At 42.3% G+C, this 23,665-nt stretch overlaps 2 protein-coding genes across 6 annotated transcripts; one reads left to right on the top strand and one right to left on the bottom strand.

Annotated features, from left to right (window-relative positions):
* Nucleotides 1–2,108: 2,108 nt before the first annotated feature.
* nt5c2a (5'-nucleotidase, cytosolic IIa) lies at nucleotides 2,109–18,136 on the top strand. 5 transcript variants are annotated; one of them, XM_063874508.1, is made up of 19 exons: nucleotides 2,109–2,215; nucleotides 3,248–3,355; nucleotides 4,577–4,615; nucleotides 5,587–5,660; nucleotides 6,679–6,796; nucleotides 6,898–6,993; nucleotides 7,897–7,988; nucleotides 8,735–8,792; nucleotides 10,812–10,905; nucleotides 10,983–11,036; nucleotides 11,146–11,229; nucleotides 11,365–11,406; nucleotides 11,544–11,651; nucleotides 11,730–11,796; nucleotides 12,372–12,542; nucleotides 12,617–12,668; nucleotides 13,701–13,761; nucleotides 14,579–14,665; nucleotides 16,411–18,136. In XM_063874508.1, exons 2-19 carry the CDS (start codon nucleotides 3,255–3,257, stop codon nucleotides 16,645–16,647), a joined length of 1,635 nt encoding a protein of 544 aa, XP_063730578.1. In that variant the 5' UTR covers nucleotides 2,109–2,215; nucleotides 3,248–3,254; the 3' UTR covers nucleotides 16,648–18,136. The 5 variants fall into 5 exon arrangements, with proteins under 5 accessions (XP_063730578.1, XP_063730573.1, XP_063730577.1 ...); XM_063874503.1 differs by having other exon boundaries at nucleotides 14,579–14,755; XM_063874505.1 differs by having other exon boundaries at nucleotides 2,210–2,383; nucleotides 14,579–14,755.
* A 730-nt stretch (nucleotides 18,137–18,866) lies between these two features.
* On the bottom strand, nucleotides 18,867–23,143 carry borcs7 (BLOC-1 related complex subunit 7). The gene is made up of 5 exons (XM_063874542.1): nucleotides 22,953–23,143; nucleotides 21,335–21,397; nucleotides 21,136–21,179; nucleotides 20,928–20,948; nucleotides 18,867–20,843 (listed from the first exon to the last, which is right to left on the bottom strand). The coding sequence occupies exons 1-5, from the start codon at nucleotides 23,115–23,117 to the stop codon at nucleotides 20,792–20,794; spliced, it is 345 nt and encodes a 114-aa protein (XP_063730612.1). The 5' UTR covers nucleotides 23,118–23,143; the 3' UTR covers nucleotides 18,867–20,791.
* Nucleotides 23,144–23,665: the final 522 nt, after the last annotated feature.

Genomic DNA, 23,665 nt, shown 5'->3' with positions numbered 1-23,665 from the left:
TTAAATACAAACAATAACATTTAGAAAAACATATACATACGTATATTTATTTAGTAAATAACATAAACCCTTCCAACTTTTATATATATATATATATTGTTCTGAAAGGGTCCAATCTGCACAATGACTGCTTTTACTGTCGCTACTTTAAGTACATTTAGATGAAAGTACTTTCTACTTTTACTCAAGCACAGGATCTGAGTACTTCTACTTTTACTTAAGTACAGGATCTGAGTACTTTCTACTTTTTTTTTATCAAGGACAAGATCTGAGTACTTCTACTTTTACTTAAGTACAGGACCTGAGTACTTCTACTTTACTCAAGTACAAGACCTGAGTACTTCTACTTTACTCAAGTACAAGACCTGAGTACTTTCTACTTTTTTTTTATCAAGGACAAGATCTGAGTACTTCTACTTTTACTTAAGTACAGGACCTGAGTACTTCTACTTTACTCAAGTACAAGACCTGAGTACTTCTACTTTACTCAAGTACAGGATCTGAGTACTTCTACTTTTACTTAAGTACAGGATCTGAGTACTTCTACTTTACTCAAGTACAAGACCTGAGTACTTCTACTTTACTCAAGTACAGGATCTGAGTACTTCTACTTTTACTTAAGTACAGGATCTGAGTACTTTCTACTTTTTTTTTTATCAAGGACAAGATCTGAGTACTTCTACTTTTACTTAAGTACAGGACCTGAGTACTTCTACTTTACTCAAGTACAAGACCTGAGTACTTCTACTTTACTCAAGTACAGGATCTGAGTACTTCTACTTTTACTTAAGTACAGGATCTGAGTACTTCTACTTTACTCAAGTACAAGACCTGAGTACTTCTACTTTACTCAAGTACAGGATCTGAGTACTTCTACTTTTACTTAAGTACAGGACCTCAGTACTTCTACTTTTACTTAGGTACAGGATCTGAGTACTTCTACTTTTACTTAAGTACAGGATCTCAGTACTTCTACTTTTACTTAGGTACAGGATCTGAGTACTTGTACTTTTACTTAAGTACAGGACCTCAGTACTTCTACTTTTACTTAAGTACAGGACCTCAGTACTTCTACTTTTACTTAGGTACAGGATCTGAGTACTTGTACTTTTACTTAAGTACAGGACCTCAGTACTTCTACTTTTACTTAGGTACAGGATCTGAGTACTTGTACTTTTACTTAAGTACAGGACCTCAGTACTTGTACTTTTACTTAAGTACAGGACCTAAGTACTTCTACTTTTACTTAAGTACAGGATCTGAGTACTTCTACTTTTACTTAGGTACAGGATCTGAGTACTTGCACTTTGACTTAAGTACAGGATCTGAGATTGTCTACAGGTGGTGGGGTTGATGAGTATATGTAAAGAGTGTGTTGTCATTCAAGAAAAACAGGTGACGGAGAAGTGGGCAGACACAACCACATTGGTGACCTTTTTAGTGGTGGTGTTAAAAGCAGAAGTGAATTCAAAAACAGAAAGAGCCCAAATAATTTTCAAAGCAGCTGGACATCATCTGGATATGAAAGAGGCGAGAGACAACCTCAGTATGCAGGCAAGCCAAGAGACACCATGTACTGGATATGATTAATTACAATGCTTATACTCCAGTGGAAGGCTAGGAGTTAGAAAGTGTGAGGAGTGATGGACAGGTGTTCCAGAAATGTGTAGACGGTCAAACAAGAAAAACCTGACATTTTGTGTCTGCAGGAATCATGGATAAACCCAACTTCAGTGTGACTGATTGATATGGGGCAATTAGGCGAGGTAGAAAGAGGGGGACAGGAGGTGGCTGTGTCAAATTTATTAGCAAAGGACCAGAGTACTAGGTATTGGGAAACAACTGGAATATTTGGTAGTTGAATTATGGAAAGGAAGAAAGGATATAGTGGTAGAGATGTTTTATAACTCTTGTAAAATAATGGAACTGAATAAACGAGAAGAAATAGAAGATGCCTAAATGAGGGAAGTAAAACAGGAATGAGTTCATAGGATTTGAGGGTTTTTAGTTTTTGTTTTGTTTGAGTTTTTCATTGTATTGTGAGGGATTTGGAATGAGAACTCTAAGTATTTTCTGATCCACACCCTGGAACAGAAAGATGGCGGTAATGTACCGTTAAGGTGGATACCAGCCGCCGTAAACCCGAAGAAGAAGAAGAGGAGGAGGAGGAGGAGAATAGGAGGAAGAAGAAGAGAACCAGAAGTGGACGGTCACGGTGAGTGTTGTGTGTGTATGTGTTGTGTGGTGTGTGTCTGCTTGGACTCTGAGAGCTGCACGGTGACAGCTTACCGGGCTCTCTCAGACGGCTCACAGCGGTACACTGGCTGACTAACCGGTGGAGTTCAGAGCGGCTAAGCTAGCAGCGAGCTGATGAGACATAACGGTGCTTACACACAGCTAACTCTAGCTTAGCCTTTATTTTGATGTATTGCAAATGTTTCCGGTGTGGGAAGGAACAGGCATTCATGTAATGTGAAGCTCCTGACTCTGGCACCGGGTGGGTCATATTAATGTCCTTCTGTGTTCTGTTTTTGTGGACTGCATCAATACAGAAACATTTAACACATCATACTTTATACCATGTTTGACTTCACATACTTATTCCTCGGTGGATCACATTCTTACTTTGTTTAGCTTTAGTGGAATACATGAAGTACATGTTAGTACTGTACTTGAGTACAATTTTGAGGTACTTAAACTTCACTTGATTATTTTCATGTCATTGGACTTTATACTTTTACTTTACTACATTTTGGAGGTCATTTTTTACTTTTTACTCCTACATATAATACAGAATATGAATCAATGTATTACTCATGTATTATTATAGGTTAAGCTACTCAGCAGAATAACAAGTCATTTTAATAATCTCCACCAAGTGCAACATTGGCATTAATGCATTAATAATCAGAATAAATAAATGTAATCTTTTTAAGTCTGATTTGGGCCATTCTTGAAATGTAGCACTTTCAAGTTTGGTAATTTAAGTACATGTTGATGCTAATACTTTTGTGCTTTTACTTGTAACAGAGTATTCGTACATTCTTGTACTCCATGTTGTACTTAAGTACAGACATCGGAGTACTTCTTATACCTCTGGTTTAATAAGGCAGCCTACATGTGTGTCAGGATAACATGAGTTCTGTTAGTGAGGCTTAGGTCTGGCCACTGGGTTAACCAATAATCCTGCTGAAGTAAAGATTTTCCTGGACTGTTTCTGGTTTATGATCAGCTCCTCTCCTCCCAGAATCAAGATGACAACTTCATGGAGCGACCGTCTGCAAAACTACTCCGAGCTCCCTGCCAACATGGACGGTGTGGCCATGAAGAAGTACCGCCGGGAAGCTCACCAAAGGTGTGTGTGTGTGTGTTTTCAGTTAGAGATAGATCTCTTGGTATAAAACAGTTTAGTCATCTTGTCACCATAAAATGGTTCCTTACTCTTTAGAAAGAAAGATGTACTTTGGTTATACCCCATGGGGAAATTTGAGAATTCTGCATTTGACCCATCCTAGTGCTGTGTAGGGAACGGAGCCTTGCTCAGGGACACCACGGTAGCATTTGGTCTTTCGGGGACTTAAACTGGTGACGTACCAGTTCCCGGGCCAAGCCCCTAACCACTTTGCCACCACCACCCTTATCACACTTGAATGTATCTTTCGTATTGAATAGAGTGTGGGGGGGTACTACGCTCCATAAAGTACATGTAGTTTGCGTGCAAACCCAATCAGTCACACATCTCATCTGCTCTTTCAGAAACTCCAGATTCTAAGTATTTATGATATGTCTGAAATGTGGGTTTAAAAAAAAGATACTTTCCGAATAACAGCCAGCGGGTCGGTTCTTATCCGACTCGTCACGCTCCGGATCTTAATCCTCTCACTTGCTGAGATCCTTTTTTGAGTAGATTTAGAGATACCAAATTCTGATTTATACCAAAAACAGTTTTCCCAGTTTTTTTTTTGTGATCTCACTACTGATCAGGAGTATAACCCAACACTCCGTCAGAAACAAAAGCATAGTTCTAAATATATTTTAAAATCTATATTTATTGTTATTTCTTTAGTTTGTTATGTCTTGCTCTGTAAGTTTGACATCACTAATACGAGGTCATATTGTGTTTTGTACATTTATTTTGTGTTCTCTTTAATACTGTGGAATGTTAATACTATTTAGATGGAGTATTTAAATAAGCCCAATGGGTTTTCTGCCTCCTCCTGCACCGGAACATTATTTGTAATTGTTGTTGTGTTTGTGTAATTTAACTATTGAAGTTTATTTTTCCCTATAAAAGTTTAAAATAATGAAGAGGGAAAGTGAAACAAAACTTTTGACAACATAAGTTGTTCCCTTAAATCTCGTACACTACACATACAGTATATCCTGACTCTGAGAGATGTTGGAACCAAGCCAGCCTTAAAGTGTAACGAAATATAGGCTGAAGGCAGAGTTGTTGCACCGCTGTGGAAATAAATGAAGTGTACTGAGTTGCAGTAGAATCTGTTCTCTGACAAAAGCAGCTGACCGTGGCCATGCAGCCTCCATGGTAATACTTCATGTATTCTCTATTACAAAGCTTTCCAAGGGATCAGACTCAAAACCATCCTGCAACCAGGTATGCCATACTTCTGTTGTTGAAGCAAACTGCTGACTAAATGACTCTTCCTTGATGTGAAATGATTTCCATCCAACTCTCATTGAACTCAATCCACCCTGACTCCTGGAGGCAGCAGGTGGTGCTCATTGTGATTTCCTGCTGCATTCCCCTTGTTCCTGCATCTCTGCTTTAATCCTCATCTGTAACTGTCAATGATGTCATCTCTCACGCCATCTCAATAGAAACTTGAGGCCGATGTCTGATCAGAGTGTATGTCTGACTGTACAGTGGGGGTGGGGGGGGGGGGGCACAGATTCTATGAAAATGTTGAACTGATGCAGATAAAAGGAGCAAATGGGAAATACACATAAATCATTATTTCTGTAAGTGTGCAGGTTGCCTGATAGGCTTGAAACGTATAGATTGATGGTTAGGCTCAGGGGGTTATGGCTGGATAGGAAACCTTATCAACACAAAGGCAAAAATGTCAACTATTCTACTAATTGGTGAATAACGTTGGTGTTTTAAAAAAACTAACCCAATGTCAACAATTCTGTATTGTATTTTTATCAATACGAATTTTAAAGGAAAAAAGCATACTGTAGTTTCTTAGCAACAGACTCTTTTATGCGGTATTTTGTTGGTACCCTATGAGAGCCATTCACACATGAATGTGTCCACACATCAGGAAGGAACCTGTTCTTGTTGAGGCGATCACAAATGCCCTAACTTGATGACAGTCCTTTTTAATGTATCTGACAACATGATTCAGCAGAAATCACAGCAGCTCTCCACCTGAGACGAAGCAGTATCTGTTGGCAGGCCTGAGAGTGTTTCACTTCACAGGATCACTATAAATAACCTGCAGGATTGCATGTCTGTTGGTGTTGTGGTTGTTCTGTTTAATTTGAGTGACTCGCTGCCAGGCTATTAAAACGGACCTCAAGGTGCCATGCATTGTTTGACCCAACATTGTTCTCCCTTTCCAGAGTGTTTGTCAATCGAAGCTTGGCCATGGAGAGGATCAAGTGCTTTGGGTTTGACATGGATTACACTCTGGCAGGTGAGTGCAGTCTGATAAAGGTTAGCGTGAAGAGCCCCAGCTGCTGCATGGAGACCCTCAATGTTCTGCCAACGATTGTCTGCCTCATACACAGCGACTGAGGGCAAAGGATACCCTCCATACGGCCCTTTATGAATGGGGATACTTTTATTTACTTGCATAATACATTTTTTGAAAGAAGCACTTTCTAATCCTACCACTTCCCAATGTTAATCATCTACTGTGTTTAAATATCCAGTTGGTGTGTGAAGCTACATGGCACTGTCTCACAACAACAAGACTTTATCTTCTGTTATATTACCTGCAGAGTGCTAATCTGCCGGATGGGAGTGTAAACATAGTCCTGAGTTCTCTGGAGCACACTGCAACCCAAGCTGTTCCCACCCAGCTGTGTCAGGATATTCCTGGCAGCTATTCCACACACAACACCCATGGGGGGGGAGGGGGCTGAGGTGGTATAGAGGGTCAGAGACTTACAAGTTTTTAGAAGCTGATGCAAATGTACTACATTTCTTTTCCCTAAGCTGACGCTTTAATCCAAAATGACTAACAATAAGTGAAAAACCATATGGAACCCTGCAGTACCTTTGCTTCAAATGAGCCAAACCACTAAGTGCTGGTGCAATAGTTTCAAAGTGGACTTTTTGTTTGTGGTTCAAAGATGATTCCTTGTGTTCTGATATCAGAGCTCATTCCACCATTGTGGAGCAAACAGCCTAAAACTTACAAAATGAGATTTTACCCCTGACAAAAATACTTTTAAAGGGATTTATACTTAACCAGTTCCTTTGGCAGTCAAGAAGTGAATATCTCCACAGTGTATATTAAAGCATCACGAAGCCTGGCTCTAAAGAGGCTGCAGCGCTGTGAGTAGTAATAAGTGATCAAGATTATGGAATACACGGCTGCATGACTGTTTCTGTAGAATCAGAGTATTTGGTCCCATCAGGGTGATCTAGTATGTGTGGTAAACATGAGCCTGTCTCTCTGTCTGTCTGTCTGTCTGTCTCTCTGTCAGTGTATAAATCTCCTGAGTACGAGTCGCTAGGCTTCGACCTGACGGTGGAGCGCCTGGTGAACATTGGTTATCCACAAGAGCTGCTCAACTTTGTCTACGACCCCTCCTTCCCAACCAGGCTGGTTTACGATGCCTTGCCTTTTTGAAATCCATTTGAACAGCAGTGCATTCTCACAAGTGATATTCCTGTCTCACTGTCTTCCCCCCTCCCTCCTCCAGAGGTCTGCTGTTCGACACAACGTATGGCAATCTGCTCAAAGTGGATGCATATGGGAACATCCTGGTGTGTGTGCACGGATTCAACTTCTTGAGGGGGTGAGGTCCACGACTCCCACTGAGCTGCACACCACATCTCTAAAAACACACACTTATTCACAACGTTAGATCCTCCTTGCATACCACCTACTACACACATGCAAATGAGTCATACACAGCACTAGAGTCTGCAGCCATGCACCCTGACTTTGAGCTAAATGTCAGCACGCTAACATGCTCACAATGACAATGCTAACAAGCTAATGTTATGCCATTATAATAATGATATTCCCCTAGACTGAATAGCTCCAAAACAAAGAACCGCTGAGGCTCTGTTTGGCAGATATTTGGAAATGTAAAATTAGAACAGATGTTATTTTATGATCATTCATCTAGGCACCATGAATATCTCTAAGCAGAAGTTACAACGTACAGGAAAAGTCAGAGCATCAAATATGATTCATCTTCTGGGCACCATGCAGGCAGTGATCGCGTGAACCAAACATTTTCCTAACAATGACCAAAAAACCTGAAGGCGTCCTTCATTTTGACTGATTAAGAAACTAAGGGTGACCTACAGTATCCTGAGCGCAGTGGAGAGGACTGGAGGCGCTGCAGCTTCTCCTCTGCTGCAATCTTCAGTGTGATGGCTGCTCCACATTTCTGACCCCTGTTTACATACATTGCAAAATACTGAAGTGTGTGTGTGTGTGTGTGTGTGTGTGTGTGTGTGTGTGTGTGTGTGTGTGTGTGTGTGTGTGTGTGTGTGTGTGTGTGTGTGTGTGTGTGTGTGTGTGTGTGTGTGTGTGTGTGTGTGTGTGTGTGTGTGTGTGTGTGTGTGTGTGTGTGTGTGTGTGTGTGTGTGTGTGTGTGTGTGTGTGTGTGTGTGTGTGTGTGTGTGTGTGTGTGTGTGTGTGTGTGTGTGTGTGTGTGTGTGTGTGTGTGTGTGTGTGTGTGTCACAGACCGGACATCCGAGAGATTTATCCAAACAAATTCATTCAGCGTGGAGACACTGACCGCTTCTACATCCTCAACACACTCTTCAACCTGCCTGGTGAGAACTGCTCTACACCTTCAGCCTTCACATGATACATTTCAGATTTAAAACAGAACATGTATTTGAAGGGAATCAGCTGAGGATGCTTAGGGCTGCCTTTGTTAACAACACACTTAAAGCTGAACATTTCAAATGTGATATAAAGTATAGTGAACCATTCTTCCAGAGCCCAAAGTCATTCAAACTTCTTGATTTGTCTAAAACTCCAAAGTCCAACATTTTAAAAACAGGACATGCTGGAGATGGTGGAACTAGTGGAAAGCTAACTTTACTATCAGGACCAAAAGGCTAACGTAGTGCTATCAGAGTTCACGTCCTGAGATCTGTGCTCTTATCAGTTACCATTTCTGTGAAAGCTCCAATATATCTGGCCCTTACTAATAAGGTTGTCTCTGACACCAAAGCCAATGTTGACGCCTCCCATCTGCCAAAACCGTTCAGTGTCATTTGAACATAACAGAATGGATATGCAGTATTAAGGTGATCATATTACCCTCTGGTTACCGTACACTCTTGCAAGTCTTTACCCTAGGAATGTTTCCCATCAGCATCACCCCACATGAATGTAGTGTATGAACCAACGTAGTATGAACATACGTAGGAAGATGTTAAACAGAAAGTACAAAGGAACGTAGTGAAGTGTAACATGGGGTTCACTGTTTCCTTTACATTCTTGGGTTGTCATATTGAAAGTATGATCATATTCAGTCTATCTGATTCCAGTCTACTGCCTTCTTGCACAGAAACCTACCTCTTTGCCTGCCTGGTGGATTTCTTCAGCAACTGCTCCAGATACTCCAGGTACTGCACACTCACTGCTGCCTGCACAGGTGTAGTCCATGACAACCTGAACTATTAAGGAAAGGTTACATCTTACTCAATGAAGGCGTCCAGGGAACAGTCTTAAAACCAGCAAGTTAATTAGCATTTTACCACTTCCTGTTCCCTTGTCCGAAAGTCAATGGTTTGTTGGATGTATTTTTTGTTAGAAGCCTGAAATAAAGTCTGTGAGGTATATTGCCTCATTAGTTCGGTTATAAGTTAGGAAAGATCTATCAAATGTAGGTACATTTAGCTTGAAGAGGAAATGTATGAGCTTTCCATAAGGTTTCATGTATTTGTTACAAAAAGTATTTGTAGCTCATCAGTCAAAACAGAAGCCTCAGAGTGCTTATAAGGGGAAATAAGAAGGGTATATTTCAAGCTCACTATATAAATAAGTTATTAGGCTTTTTGTTTTCATGATATATTTGCTAGAAAATGTTTTCAACTTCAATTGACTGAATTTATTTGAAAATGATTCATTAATTATGAAAGTTTTTAACACATGAATACTTTTTAATATATTATGACATATATTTAAGAAGCACAATATAAGAAAAGGACACGTTTCAGCTGTAGGCGATATTCCATTATACTTTTAGAATTTGCTGCAGGCCGATTAAAAATGGATAAAGGGTAGCAGTTGGCCCCCGGGCTGTATTTTGGACACCCCTGTTCTACGGCATTCAAACTTGTCAGTAAATTCCCCTCTGGTGATGTCTGAAGCTTCTATGTGTCGTAAAAACTGTGGATGCTAACAAGTCAGTAAATGACATGACTGAACTTCATCATACATTAGTCACCTTTAGCTTAGCGGTGGTGACGTAAAGTCATGTGACCGTGCTTTAGTTCCTTTATAGCTCAACATTAGCCACCTTTAGCTTAGCGGTGATGAAGTGAAGTCATGTGACCGTGCTGTAGTTCCTTTATAGCCCAACATTAGCTGCCTTTAGCTTAGCGGTGGTGAGGTGAAGTCATTTGACCGTGCTGTAGTTCCTTTATAGCCCAACATTAGCTGCCTTTAGCTTAGCGGTGGTGAGGTGAAGTCATGTGACCGTGCTGTAGTTCCTTTATAGCCCAACATTAGCCTCCTTTAGCTTAGCGGTGGTGATGTGAAGTCATGTGACCGTGCTTTAGTTCCTTTATAGCTCAACATTAGCCACCTTTAGCTTAGCGGTGATGAAGTGAAGTCATGTGACCGTGCTGTAGTTCCTTTATAGCCCAACATTAGCTGCCTTTAGCTTAGCGGTGGTGAGGTGAAGTCATGTGACCGTGCTGTAGTTCCTTTATAGCCCAACATTAGCTGCCTTTAGCTTAGCGGTGGTGAAGTGAAGTCATGTGACCGTGCTGTAGTTCCTTTATAGCCCAACATTAGCTGCCTTTAGCTTAGCGGTGATGAAGTGAAGTCATGTGACCGTGCTGTAGTTCCTCTATAGCCCAACATTAGCCTCCTTTAGCTTAGCGGTGGAGACATGAGGTCATGTGACCGTGCTGTAGTTCCTTTATAGCCCAACATTAGCCTCCTTTAGCTTAGCGGTGGAGACATGAGGTCATGTGACCGTGCTGTAGTTCCTTTATAGCCCAACATTAGCTGCCTTTAGCTTAGCGGTGGAGACATGAGGTCATGTGACCGTGCTGTAGTTCCTTTATAGCCCAACATTAGCTGCCTTTAGCTTAGCGGTGATGACGTGAAGTCTTGTGACCGTGCTGTAGTTCCTTTATAGCCCAACATTAGTTTTTTACTTCAGAAATCATAAAGTGGGGTAAATATACAGAGATTATCCTGCTGAAGTAAATGTGTAAATATCTTAAATGCTGTAGAGTCAGGGTGGTACAGATAACAGAGATGTTATACACACACACAATCCCCACCTTGATACCTTGATCTAGCATTATGCCCTCTTGCTCTTTCAGAGTCTCTCCTGTGTTCTGGGGAAATGCTCAGTCAGTATTCCATGTTGTGCAGCGTCTATTGTTAACATCATTCTGTCACTGCAGTTGTGAGGCTGGCTTCAAAAATGGCGACCTATTCATGTCCTACAAGAGCATGTTCCAGGATGTGCGAGACGGCGTGGACTGGGTTCATATGAAGGTAGAATCATTTGCTTTTCCACAAGAATCCTGTTTCCAGGCTGTTTGCCTTCAGCCCGCTGCTTTTTATTTCCACAGGGGTCATTAAAAGAGAAAACAGTTGAAAACCTGGAGAAGTATGTGGCAAAGGACGTAAGTAAAGCAGCATATCAAGGTCTTACACACACAGACACACACACACACACACACCACTTGTACTGTAGTACTTGATCAGCTCATGTTGCTTGTGTTTCTCCTCCAGCCCAAGCTTCCTCTGCTCCTAAGTCGCATGAATGAAGTAGCCAAAGTGTTTCTGGCCACCAACAGTGATTACAAATACACAGAGGTGGGGGGGACAGCTTACAGTCCGATATGTCAAATGTCTTAAAACACAACATTGAGCTTCATATTGTCATGATGTACTGATTCATGTTTTCATGAAGTAATATTGCTTGGTGGTTTTCGTCCTGTCTTATTTCAGAAAATTATGACCTACCTCTTTGACTTTCCTCACGGCCCAAAGGTAACACTGGTGATTTGCATTGTCTGAATTAAAGCAGCTGGGTTAAACCTGTCTGGGGCAGTGTGTTGTGATTATAGAGCGGAAAGAGAGAGAAATATAAACCTACCAGGATTTACTTTCATGATACGTGTGTGCAGCCAGGCACCCCCCACCGGCCCTGGAAGTCTTACTTCGACCTGATCCTGGTGGATGCTCGCAAACCTGTTTTCTTTGGAGAAGGGACGGTGCTGCGGCAAGTGGACACTGTGAGTGTGTAGAGGCCTGCATGGACCAAATACTTATCTGAAATATGACGTGTGTGTGTGACAGTGTGTTTCCTTCAGACCACAGGCCGGCTAAGGATCGGCACATACACGGGGCCCCTGCAGCATGGGATTGTTTACTCTGGAGGTAAATGAGGAATCCAAGTTACTTTAAGATTCCAAATATTCACACAAACACCCGTCAGCCTTTGTCCTGTCCTTATTGGTCATGAATCTGCATGTTGAGATGGTCGCTGTGTTCATAAACATTTCCTCATGCTGCTCGAGGTTTGTTTGGATTTGCACTTCAGATCAGCTGAGCAATCCAAAAACAGGCTCTGTGAACGTTTCTGTATATTTGAGATGATAGCAGCAGATTCTTGAGTGATTTTGAAGAAAGTATTGTGTCCATGAATAACTGTATTGTGCAACACAGGAAAAGAAGAGCTGATGTGCTGACTCTTGCAAAACTTAGTGTGGGCAGCATTCGTGTCATCAACACCAACCAGGGGAGGGGGGGTTAACTTGAAAATAGATGCAGTTTAAGTTTATGGTATGTTGCATTGTTGGAGCCTGAGACTTCCAATTTTCATTGCCAAAACTAGCTGTTACGGATTCAGTAAATAAAGCCTTTGGAACTTCCATCCACACCCTCCTTGATGATGGCTTTAAGAGGTGTAAATAGTGTGCTTCAATTTCCTGATGCCATTTTCGTACTGGCAGGATCTTCAGACATCGTGTGTGATCTGCTGGGGGCCAAAGGGAAAGACATCATCTACATTGGAGACCACATTTTCGGTGACATCCTCAAATCCAAGAAGCGTCAGGGCTGGAGGACCTTCCTGGTGATTCCTGAGCTGGCCCAGGAGCTGCACGTGTGGACCGACAAGAGCCGTGAGACTGGAGACACACACACACACACACATACACACACACACACACTGATGGAAGTTGTTTGGATTTTTCAGCCATCTTTGAGGAGCTTCAGTCTCTGGAGTGCTTCCTGGCAGAGCTTTACAAGTGAGTTCCTCTCCGTGTGTCTTTAGATGTATTCCTACCAACGCATTCTTAATTAAGAAGAAATACTTCCCCTACAGGAAATTCAGCGTTCACTCTGTGTTGACATTGTTGGATTCAGTTGTATCTCCAGGGAAATATCCTGAAAGCAAATGTTTGACAGTAAAAACGTCTTGCATGTGTGACCTTTTTTCCAGCGATTATTTATGGGTTCCCAGCTGTTCTTTGATTGACATACTTACTGTATGTATTTTTCTGGTCATCACTGCTCAGTGGATTACTGTTCATTGGTTTATTTACATTATTTTGCTATTGGATCATTTGTGACTATGGTATGTAGAAGGAACCAATGTTCATTGTTAGTTATCCTGCAGTGTGTGATGGCTGCCCCAGGCTCACAGAAGGGCTCACTATTGCTACCGTGCAGGGTTTGATATTGAAATAGGGGTGTTGTGATTTACTGGTATGACCTTTTTATGTCAGCAGCTACATTGTGCACATCAATTCAGCAGGAGAGGCTCTAGCTAACCTTAGCTGTTAGCTGTTAGCAGGCTACAGAGGTTGCATTGAGTACCATTATGATGGCTTCAAACTATTTAATAAAAATGAGTATGGGCAACAGCCAGTTGGAACTCCATGAGGTGTTCAAATGTAGCCCTGTAAAATGTACTTTATTTCCTATTCATTTATATTGTGTGTTTTCATGCAAATTATCCCTACAGATTTCTGACTTCAGGGCTGTTGAAATTATTTTTGAAAGTGCACCTTCTTCTTCACCTCTCAAATGAAAAGTTGTGCTTGGAGACCCTCTCCTCCTCCTCCTCCTCCTCCTCCTCCTCCTCCTCCTCCTCCTCCTCCTCCTCCTCCTTCTCACTACACTCAGATTTTTGTTGTAATTTATTTACCAAGAAAAAAGACAAAATAAACATGAAGTAAAACACTGATGGCATTACATACATTTTTCAAATGTTCTGAGGATAAAATGGTAATATTGTGAAGGTCCATTTTAAATGGAGAGCTTGTGTTGGTCCTCAGGCATCTGGACAGCAGCAGCAACGAGAGGCCGGACATCAGCTCCCTGCAGAGACGCATTAAGGTACCACTCCCTCCCGCTCACTCTGCCTTTTAATAAAAAGAGCCACCAGTGAAGAGTGGTTGTAAAACTTTATTTAAACATTTCATTTGTACTAAAGGATCAATATGTTGTCTGGTGACCATTGTGAAAAAGGCCTGGGCCCACAGAGGCACTCACAATGTCAGAAGAAGTGCATTCAACCCAAATAATGCCACAACCAAGAAACTTGTAGGATGGGCTTTAGATATTCAGAGCACATACTCAAAGTTGGAAGGTACTTTACCCAAAGCTGGATTTAGAATAGTTTAACACAGGCCTGGAACAAAATATAATGCATAAACCAAGAATATAAAAATGTGTATACCCTGAAAGCGCAGTTTAGTAAGGGCAGTGCTTCAAATGAAACAGAGAAGCTGCAGCAGGAGACTAAACGTCATCACAAGCACACCTTCTCAGTTTTGCTGCCCCATCAACTTGGAACAATTTTCAGGCCGAACTAAAAAAGTATTTGGTGCCTCTGCTCCCAATGATTTCCTATGATCGATTCCTTTGCTCTTGCACTTTGTTGTTATTTTATTCACTTTTTATTGTAATGTATTTGTATCTTGTATGTTGATGACGTGTGCTGCTGCCTTCTTGGCCAGGTCACCCTTGAAAATGAGATCACGATCTCAATGGGTCTTTTACCTGGTTCAATAAAGGTTAAATCAAAGAAATTCAAATTCTTCTAGCAGTGGGCAGTGAGGGGCCAGGATGTCCTCCAGATGTTGCACTAAAAGAAAGAAAGATGTCCTTCTGCCACACACACAGAATCCCCATGTCTTTGTGTCCCTTGCAGAAAGTGACCCATGATATGGACATGTGCTACGGTATGATGGGAAGTCTGTTCCGCAGTGGATCCCGACAGACGCTGTTTGCCTCGCAGGTGATGCGTTACGCTGACCTGTATGCCGCTTCCTTCATCAACCTGCTGTACTATCCCTTCAGCTACCTGTTCAGGGCAGCTCACGTGCTGGTGAGGCTCTCGTGATGGATTCAATAGCCTTGTTTCCAGCTTAGTGAACCCGGAAATGTTGAGTACCCCAAAGTTTTATGTTAGAAATGTATAGTACGGTCCCCAGCACATAGAAACTGCCGGATGCTAACCTGCATATGTTGGGCAATTTACACAATTGGAATAAGTTGCATTAATTACGATCATTATATGTAGACAATAGTTCAAAAATTGAGAGTCCAGTGTCTTCAGGAGTGGTATTGGGTGCTATTGAGGATGCTGAATCCCTTTCTGACCTTTTTAGGGGCAAAAAACTGTCGGTTTTAACCACAAAATGCCAATATCTGTATCTGGCTGATTTGGATTAATTTAGGGTCGATTTTGAAGATTGAGGGGATTCTGAATCATTTGGTTTGGACAGATTGCCTATTTATTTATTTGAATATAGTCAACAGTCGAGGTAATCATTTTCCTCTTGCGCTCTCTATATCCAATGGTCGCATCACTACTCATAGTATTCAAGATCAGCCCCCCGGCAGTACAGAAACTACCACTTTCTGGTTGAAACGTTGCAATTTTTGATCCAGAAATGGTCAGAAATGGATTCAGCATACTTCTTAACCTCAGAACCACTCTGAAATTGTCCAAATCATCCAAGCCATTTTTTTTTTTTACTATTGTCCACATACAGTAGGCTATAAACAGTGTTGGTGTAATGCGTTACAAAGTAACGGAGTTACAGTAATGTATTACTTTCTGCTGTAACGCAGTAATATAACGCATTACTTCTGAAATGTGGGTAATATAATACCCGTTACACTTCTCAGTAACGCGATACATTCCGACACCAGAGAAATAATTCTGCAGGTAGAATAGTAACTCAGTAAGCCTGTTTGCTATTGGTTAAAAGGCCTGCAGAAGCAGACTCCACTGTTGCTCGAGCGAGCTGCAGGCTCGGAGAGAAGAAAAGAGAAAGGCAGGAGAGCGCGCAGGCAGAAACAACAGAAGGTAACTTTCTCTGGGTCTGCTGGTTGAACCCAGAGAAGTTGAGAGACTCGTGGCAGAGTGTTGACGATCTGCAGCCTCTGTCCTCTGTGGAATCGCCGGCTTTTAGAAAGCTTGTCAGCCAAATCCCCGATAACACACCAATGACAAGGTGAGCTAACGTTGCCATAGAGACTCGTTCACATACAGCAGGTCACAGGGCGGTGCAGAGGCTCCTCTAACATGTTGTTAATAACAAACAGAGACGTCATGGTACTGGTATCACATATTAGTCAGCCCACTTAAACGGCTCCTGAGTTTAAAACCTAGCATGAGTTTAATTTCTAGCTGCAATAAACTACATTTTAGCATTTAAAGACCTACTTTTGCGGTTATTTTGGTGGGATTAACTCAAAGTAACGCACAAGTAGTGTAACGCCTTACAGTTCAGAGACAGTAATAATCTAATATGTACTGTATTACATTTAGGAAGTAACTTGCCCATCACTGGCTTGGAGGTTATTAATGTTAATCAACGCAACTTATGCAATTTTGCAACTTGCAGATAATCAACATATGCAGGTTAGTATCCGGCAGTTTCTGTGTGCTGCTAACATAAACTTTGGGGTGCTCAACATTTCCGGGTCCACTGAGCTGGCGACTGGACTCTAAGCTCTAACTGTCCCCCTCAGATGCCCCATGAGTCCACAGTGGAGCACACTCACGTCAGCGTCATGGACACTGAGTCTCCGCTGGCAACGCGCAACCGGCAAGACGTGGACCTCAAAGAGATGGAGTGCAAACGGCACCAGCTGACTCGCTCCGTCAGTGAGATCCAGCCCCCCCACTTTTTCCCTCAGCCCCCACAGGAGATCACTCACTGCCACGATGAGGATGATGACGAGGAGGAAGAGGAGGAGGAGGAATAGAGGGGGGTCGAAGCAGTGGAGTCTGCATATGAGGCATGACATGGACCTGTGACTGGAGTCCCGTCTCGTCCCTGCTACCTGCTCCAGTCCGTGGGGTGAGGGCTGTAATTTTAGATGCATGTCTGTTAGGATGGGGCGGAGTGATGATGAAATGAAAGTGAACGAGAAGAGTTCCTCCCTGAGTCTGAGGAGGTGTGTTCGAGGAGAACTGTTCTGCTTTAGTGTTCAGGAGTCCTGTATGCATGCACTCATTGCTCTGTAAACGGCTCTGCTGCTCCCCCCTGCTCCACAGCGCTCCCTGCTGCTCCCCCCTGCTCCACAGCGCTCTCTGCTGTTCCCCCCTGCTCCACAGCGCTCTCTGCTGCTCCCCCTTGCTCTGAACAACCTGCTGACCGTCACTCTGCTGCTCCGTCAGTCCTTTAGGGGCCATGTTCAGATGATGATGCGTGTCGTCCACAGAGCAGCAGGTGTTTGAACATGGACCTGCCTCAGTGTTGAGAAGCTATTTGTTAAATCCATTCTTTGTTGTTATTGTTTTAAGGGGTTGGGGGAAATGTAGGAACTAACAGCACATCCAAGGGTGGATTTTGACTTGAAGGACTGTAGTTATGTTATTCGGAACAGCTGCTGACAGTAGACTGGATCACAATCAGTTTGTGTCCAGCAGAAGGTTTTTAAAAGTGTGTTTTAAAGGTGAGGTTGACGGGAGGCTGCTAACATGGCAGCCGCTGAGAGAAACTCCACATACTTATTCACACACTGCCATACGTGTTTGTTTTAAAGGGAAAACAATGGCCTTTTTTGACAACCTCATCAATGATTGAGTTTATTTAACGGTTAAAAGACAAAATGTATGAGATAATATATTGTAGTTATGATGTGAGTCGAAATGTTGTTGTTCAGAGCTATGAGTCAAACATGCAGTTACTGTCATATTTTAGTCCTCCTGCTGCTGCCAACATGCTGTTACTGTAATGTGAGCACCCCACACACACACACACACACACATTATGATGCTGTGGTGCCCTGATGTCTCATGTTACTGCCTTTACTCTAAGGGCCTCTGGTTGAACAGTAGGAGCTGTAAAATGTGCTGAAGGATTGATCTTACATGGTTAGGAGCTGGACCCTGATGTGTGTTCGTCCTGTTTTGGCCGCGTATTTCTTTCGTTGTATTTGTATATCCTGCTGACAGCTGATTGTTGAACATGTCCGGCCCACTGTAGCTTGCGATGTTATTCTTGGTATTTGAGTATGGAAGCAATAGCAGCCTGCTGAACCACAGGTTTCTCTTCCTCTATTCTGTTTGCTGTCAGCTTTGATAATCACACATACTGTGTAAAGTGAACCAAATGAATGTTGTTTTTTACCAGCAGTATTTAATGCATGTTGCATTTATTCAGTTTTATTTTATGTTTTATTTTTATGTTGTGAAGACCGTTGAATTTCAGATGCTGTGAGTCTGTTTTTAATAAATGTTTTGATCTGGTATTGTACTTCTGTTTTTCTCTCAGGTCGAACAGCTGAAAGCAGCTTTCCACCCTAACACAACCTTTACTAGTTTGGCAATATTGTATTTGTGTAGGAACTAAGCATATGGAGACATCTGAGTATAAGGTTACACAGTGGGGGTGCGCAGCAGAGGGAGCTGAAGCGTAGTGTCTTGATTTAACCTTCATCACTATAATACACATGGTTGTGTAACACTGAAGTGTCAGCTTCAGAGGTGTTCAGCAACTTGAACTCGAATATAAAGAGAAATTCTGTCTCGCTGGGACCCTTCATTCAGTGCATCATGACAAGGAAAAGGGACAAGGGAAAATTGAATGTGTAATAAAAGTAATGCAGGTGCACTGGACTCATATTCGTCAGACCTGTAGGACCGTGGCCCTGCTGTTCATCCTCTGTACCCTGACATCTGTCTGTGATAGTATATGATGACCTGTCCCAGCAGATGCTGGTCTGGGATCAAATGGCTTCAGTGAAAACATTTGACCCTGGCACCGCATCCTCACAGGCCTCCGGGCTGATAAGATCCCTTGCTGTCGTAGGACAAGAACACCTTTCACACTCAAGGTTTATGAAGGGAGCTGATCGTGGCAGCTCTGTGCCTGACTCTCCCTTCACTTCCACAGGTTGCCAAATACACAAGAACACTAATTATAATGCACCACCGTTTGGGTTATGGAGGGAGAACATAGACAAGTAATGACACAATATCACCATAACAATGACTTTATTTGTTGAGCTCTTCTCAAAGATAAGTGGTTTTAATAGATTTAAAAAAACAATTGCATAGAATCAAAAGAACCTTGATTCAAAGAAACATGAACATGTCTCACGTCGGGTTTATCCAAATCTAAAACATCCTTAAAAGAGATGCCTGGGGATGTCATTATACTGCCGATTATATAATCCATAAACACTCAATATTCTCACTTCCTTTTACTGACAATAATCCCTTACTACTCCTGAAGTGAAGCAGCTGGAGGCTGCGAGACAGACTCAACATCATTTAATGATATCATATGTGTCCATGAGTTAATCAAAACATAGGAAAGATTGAAGTAAAAAAAGTGTATCTTGTGCACATATACAGTGATGGAAACAAGTATTTGATCCCCTTGCAACCAACAAGACTTCTGGCTCCCACGGACCGGTTAAATAAGTCCTCTCACTTTAAGAAAGTACTCCTGATGTCAACTCTTTACCTGGATAAAAGACACCTGTCCACAGTCAATAAATCAGATTACAACCTCTCCACCGAGGGCCAGACCAGAGACAGGTCTGTGATCGTGGTGGAACTAATGTCTAAGGACATCAGGGAAAAGATTGTAGACCGGCACAAGACTGGAATAGAAGACAAGACCACCAACAAGCAGCTTGGTGAGAAGGAGACAACTGGTTTGATGATTAGAAAATGGAAGAAGCACAAAATGACCATCAATCGCCCTCAATCTGGGGCTCCAACATCTAAGATCTGGCCTCTTGGGGCATCAGTGAACATGAGAAAGGTGAGGGGTCAGCCAAGAACTACACAGGAGGGACTCTTTAAGGATCTGAAGGCAGCTGGGACCACAGTCACCAAGAAAAGGCCTGCAAGGTCCCCTGCTCAAGAAGGCACAGTGATCCTCTGAAGGATTCAGAGAAGGCTTCTGAGAAGGTGAAGTGGTCAGATGAGATCAAATACTTATTTGCCCCAATTAAACGCAAATCAATTTATATCTTTTTCTTAATCTACATTTCTGGATGTTCTTTCTGATATTCCGTCTCTCACTGTGAAAATCAACCTACCATTAAAAGTAGAGACTGTTCAGTTCTTTTTCAGTGGGTAAACTGACACATCTGTAGGGGATCAAATACTTATTTCCTTCACTGTATAGCTGAATCATGCCCTCAGTATAGTTTATCCTCTCCATGGCTCACAAATATGTCACACACAGTCCTGTTTCTCTCAGAGCTGCATGCCCTCTCAAGATAAAACATTCTGAGGAAGTTATAACATTTCCAGATTCCACCGGCTGTGGGGCCATTGGGGGACAGGTGCAGAAGGGAGGGCCTCAGGGACAGTGTCAGGGCCATGCAGCCGTTTGGCCCTCAGGCTGCGATAACTGTCCCGCGCTCAGCTTTGCGGAGAAAAATTCTTAGAATCATGACCTTCAACCTGTCATCCTGTAACAGCGCTGGGTTACTAATCTGTGGAGTGACACTGGCATGTTCAAAAAGCATCAGACTTTTTCTAGAGATCCTTTAAATGACAATGAGGCAAAGTCTGGAAGTCGGTACGTGTGTCACAGCAGCCGTCACCAACAGGAAGTGAACATGTTGAACCGACGGGCCTTCAGCATGTGTTCTCCAGATCATGTTCACTGCCTGGCTTCTTGCTTCTCAGAACATGAATATATGTAGGTATTACGGAAGTTACTCGGTGGTAAAATTCTCTGACTCCACTGAGAACAATGTGTTCCTTTACCATCGACTCCCCCTCCCTCCCTGATTTACAGTTAGCCAAGATGACACTAACAAAGAACTTCATACACTAACGTAACGCAATGGATTCAAAACATTTGACATTATTCAATACAACATGTTCCCAGGCTCTTGCATTGTAGAGCCTTAGTGTCATTGTTGGGGGGGGGGGGCATCACTTCAGAAGGTGTCTCAGCTGGTCCTGCAGGTTTTTGGAGTGCTCTACGCTGCAGAGGGGGGAAGAGGAGCACGTCATCACTTTGTGTTAATGTTCACTGTTTCTAATGAGACACAGCGCGGGGGAGACTTACTTCTTCTGGATGGCTTCCTGCCTGAGAGAGAGAGAGAGAGAGAGAGAGAGAGAGAGAGAGAGAGATAGAGATAGAGATAGAGATAGAGATAGAGATAGAGAGAGAGAGAGAGAGAGAGACACACGCACACACACACACACACACACACTTAATAATCCCTTCCAATAGAGCATCATGATGTCCTGATGAACAGCTGGCTGGTACTCACTGGTATTGTAGATGTGTCGTGATAATGGACATTTTTCTCAGACTCTGGAAGACAAATACCAAAGAAGACGTTTGTTGTGATGATACAAAAAGAGCAAAACCATGTTAACCCCTCGAGATGGGTGTAGCCTTCAGTGTGCGGCACTGTTGTGTGTGATAACTGTCTGTGTTGTTTTAACTGACTCTGTGCTCATACGTACATCCTCAGAGTGCAGGATGGCGTCCTCCTGGATCACCATATTCCTTGCTGCTTGTCCAAGAAGCTGAGAGAGACAGGAGAAAACTTATTTTTGAGATACTTTTACTTTACTTGAGTATTTAAATGTTTTGCTACTTTGTCCTTCCACTACAATTCAGAGGTAGATGGTGTACTTTTACTCCACTACATGTATTGAATCCCTTTAGTTACTTTACAGATCTGGATGAATGATGGTAAATATAATCCCTTAAATCAGACTGTAGTTCACCTGCAGTAAATCCAGCAGCTACCCTGCAGTATACAAAGCCATTCAAACTAGCTGCACCTTTACCAGCTCTGAGAACACTTTAATGATCAATCATTATAAAACATATCAGAGATATTATTCTGAAATGGACCAATCAGACAATGACTACTTGATGCTACTACTTTTGTACTTCTTGAGTATTATTTTGTTTACATGTAACAGAGTACTCCTAAACTCTGGTACTTCTACTTTTACTCAAGTACAAGTCCTTACAAGTGTAAGGAACCTTAGCTTTACCCAGGATGTTAAAGGTCCCCTATTATGCAAAATGCATTTTTTGCTGTGTTTTCTACATAAAAATGTGTCCCCGGTGTTTAAGGAGACTCACAAAGTGTCAGTAAATACAACCCTCTCTCTTTTCCTCCTTACCCATATCTCTAAAAACGGGGGTTCAAACGAGCTGATCCAGATTTGCTTCGGTTACGACATCATATTGGAAATGTGGGCTGGCTTTACATTGAACTCCTGGCAACGTAAAGCCCACATGACACGTCTCCACCTATCGTCCCCCATATACAGTCGTGAGCTGAATCCCCCCCCCCCCCCCCCAGGAAATGCTCGGGACTTTCACAAAATATTCGTAGTGTCCAAACGGCAGGTACTGTAAATCGGTCGATGATTTCCTTAACTGAATACACTACCCAGTATGAACCCTTTTATAGCCCTTATTAAACACATTAGGTCCTTAAAGTGAAATAAGCTAAAAGCTGGATTCAGATGTATTTTCTCTTTCCATTCAATCTCGTGAGCAGAGAGCGGGGCTTAAGGGGAAACTCAACTGCACATTTTCTATGCTCTCGACAGCCAGGCATGATGGGTTATTGGAGACGTTTTACTCTCCAGAATCTCAGGCCATTTCGTCTTGTCTTCATGCGCCAATGAGCAGCTCCCACAGGAATGGACGAGGCATCCAGTTCTTATTATACATCCATGGGGGGATCAGGCATGCTACAATGGGTGATCTGTTTGGTATTTTGAGCAAAACACTTCACAGATATGTTTTGTATAGATATGGCCCCTTCAGTATATTGTTGAAATATAGCATAATAGGAGACCTTTAAGCTACATTTAAAACATCAAACACCAAGACCTAAGCATGCATTAGCAGCATCAGGCTAACAGCCAACACACGCAGAGCGCCTTCTAAATAAAACCCGAATGACTGGTGGAGCCACAGATGTGGTGCCGGTGGTCCTGACCCCGCTCTATTCTTTCTGACACCAGAGGAGGTCTGTTCTCTGTGCTAGCCGTTAGCCTGTTAGCCTGTTATCTGTTGCTGTCTGAAGTGATTACATCCTTTGCATGGCTTTACCTCCTGGCTGCGGGATCCCTTTAGCACCTGCCGTGTCAGAGCGATCACATCCCCGCTACAGGAGCCCACTTTGTCGGAGAGTAAGCCTTTGACAGATTGGCCGAACCGCGGTTGGGATTCTGCAGACGCCATGTTGTGTTTTGACTGGAGATGGCGAGAGAGCATGGCCAAAATACACCACAACGCGTCTGTGTGTGATGATACGCTCTAACGTTAGCGTGTGTCCTATTTTCTTGTATTTCGTTTTCAAATGCTTCTGATATCTACACGGTCATACAAGTGATCAAAGTTAGAGTTCACATGAGAATCAGAAACAGCTTTATACACATGAGGAATTTGCCTTTAACAGAGTTGAAGAACATAACGAGTAGGAAAACGACCCATTATAAAAAACGGTTTAAAATGAACTAGTATAACATTAAAATATAGAAAACTATTTGCCCTAAATATAGACAAATAAAAGAAAGACGTACAGAATAATATGATTAAATACTTGGAATAATAAATAAAATAATGTGCAGTATTGTCACGAAAAGTGGATACCTGTGCAGATATTAAAAGAGGCACTCAAAATATGTTGGGCGGTGGGCAGGACTGACAGTACTTAAATGGAGCAATTAAAAACAAGATTACACTTTAAATTCAGAGGTTTAAACTGTTAAGTTGTAATTACTTAGAAACTGAGTTTGCGTATAAATGTTGTGTATAAGTAT

Source organism: Eleginops maclovinus, chromosome 22 (assembly GCF_036324505.1).
Source record: "Eleginops maclovinus isolate JMC-PN-2008 ecotype Puerto Natales chromosome 22, JC_Emac_rtc_rv5, whole genome shotgun sequence".
Taxonomy (NCBI): Eukaryota; Metazoa; Chordata; class Actinopteri; order Perciformes; family Eleginopidae; genus Eleginops; species Eleginops maclovinus.
Note: the sequence above shows the minus strand (reverse complement) of the source record. Positions and strands in the feature narration are given on the sequence as shown.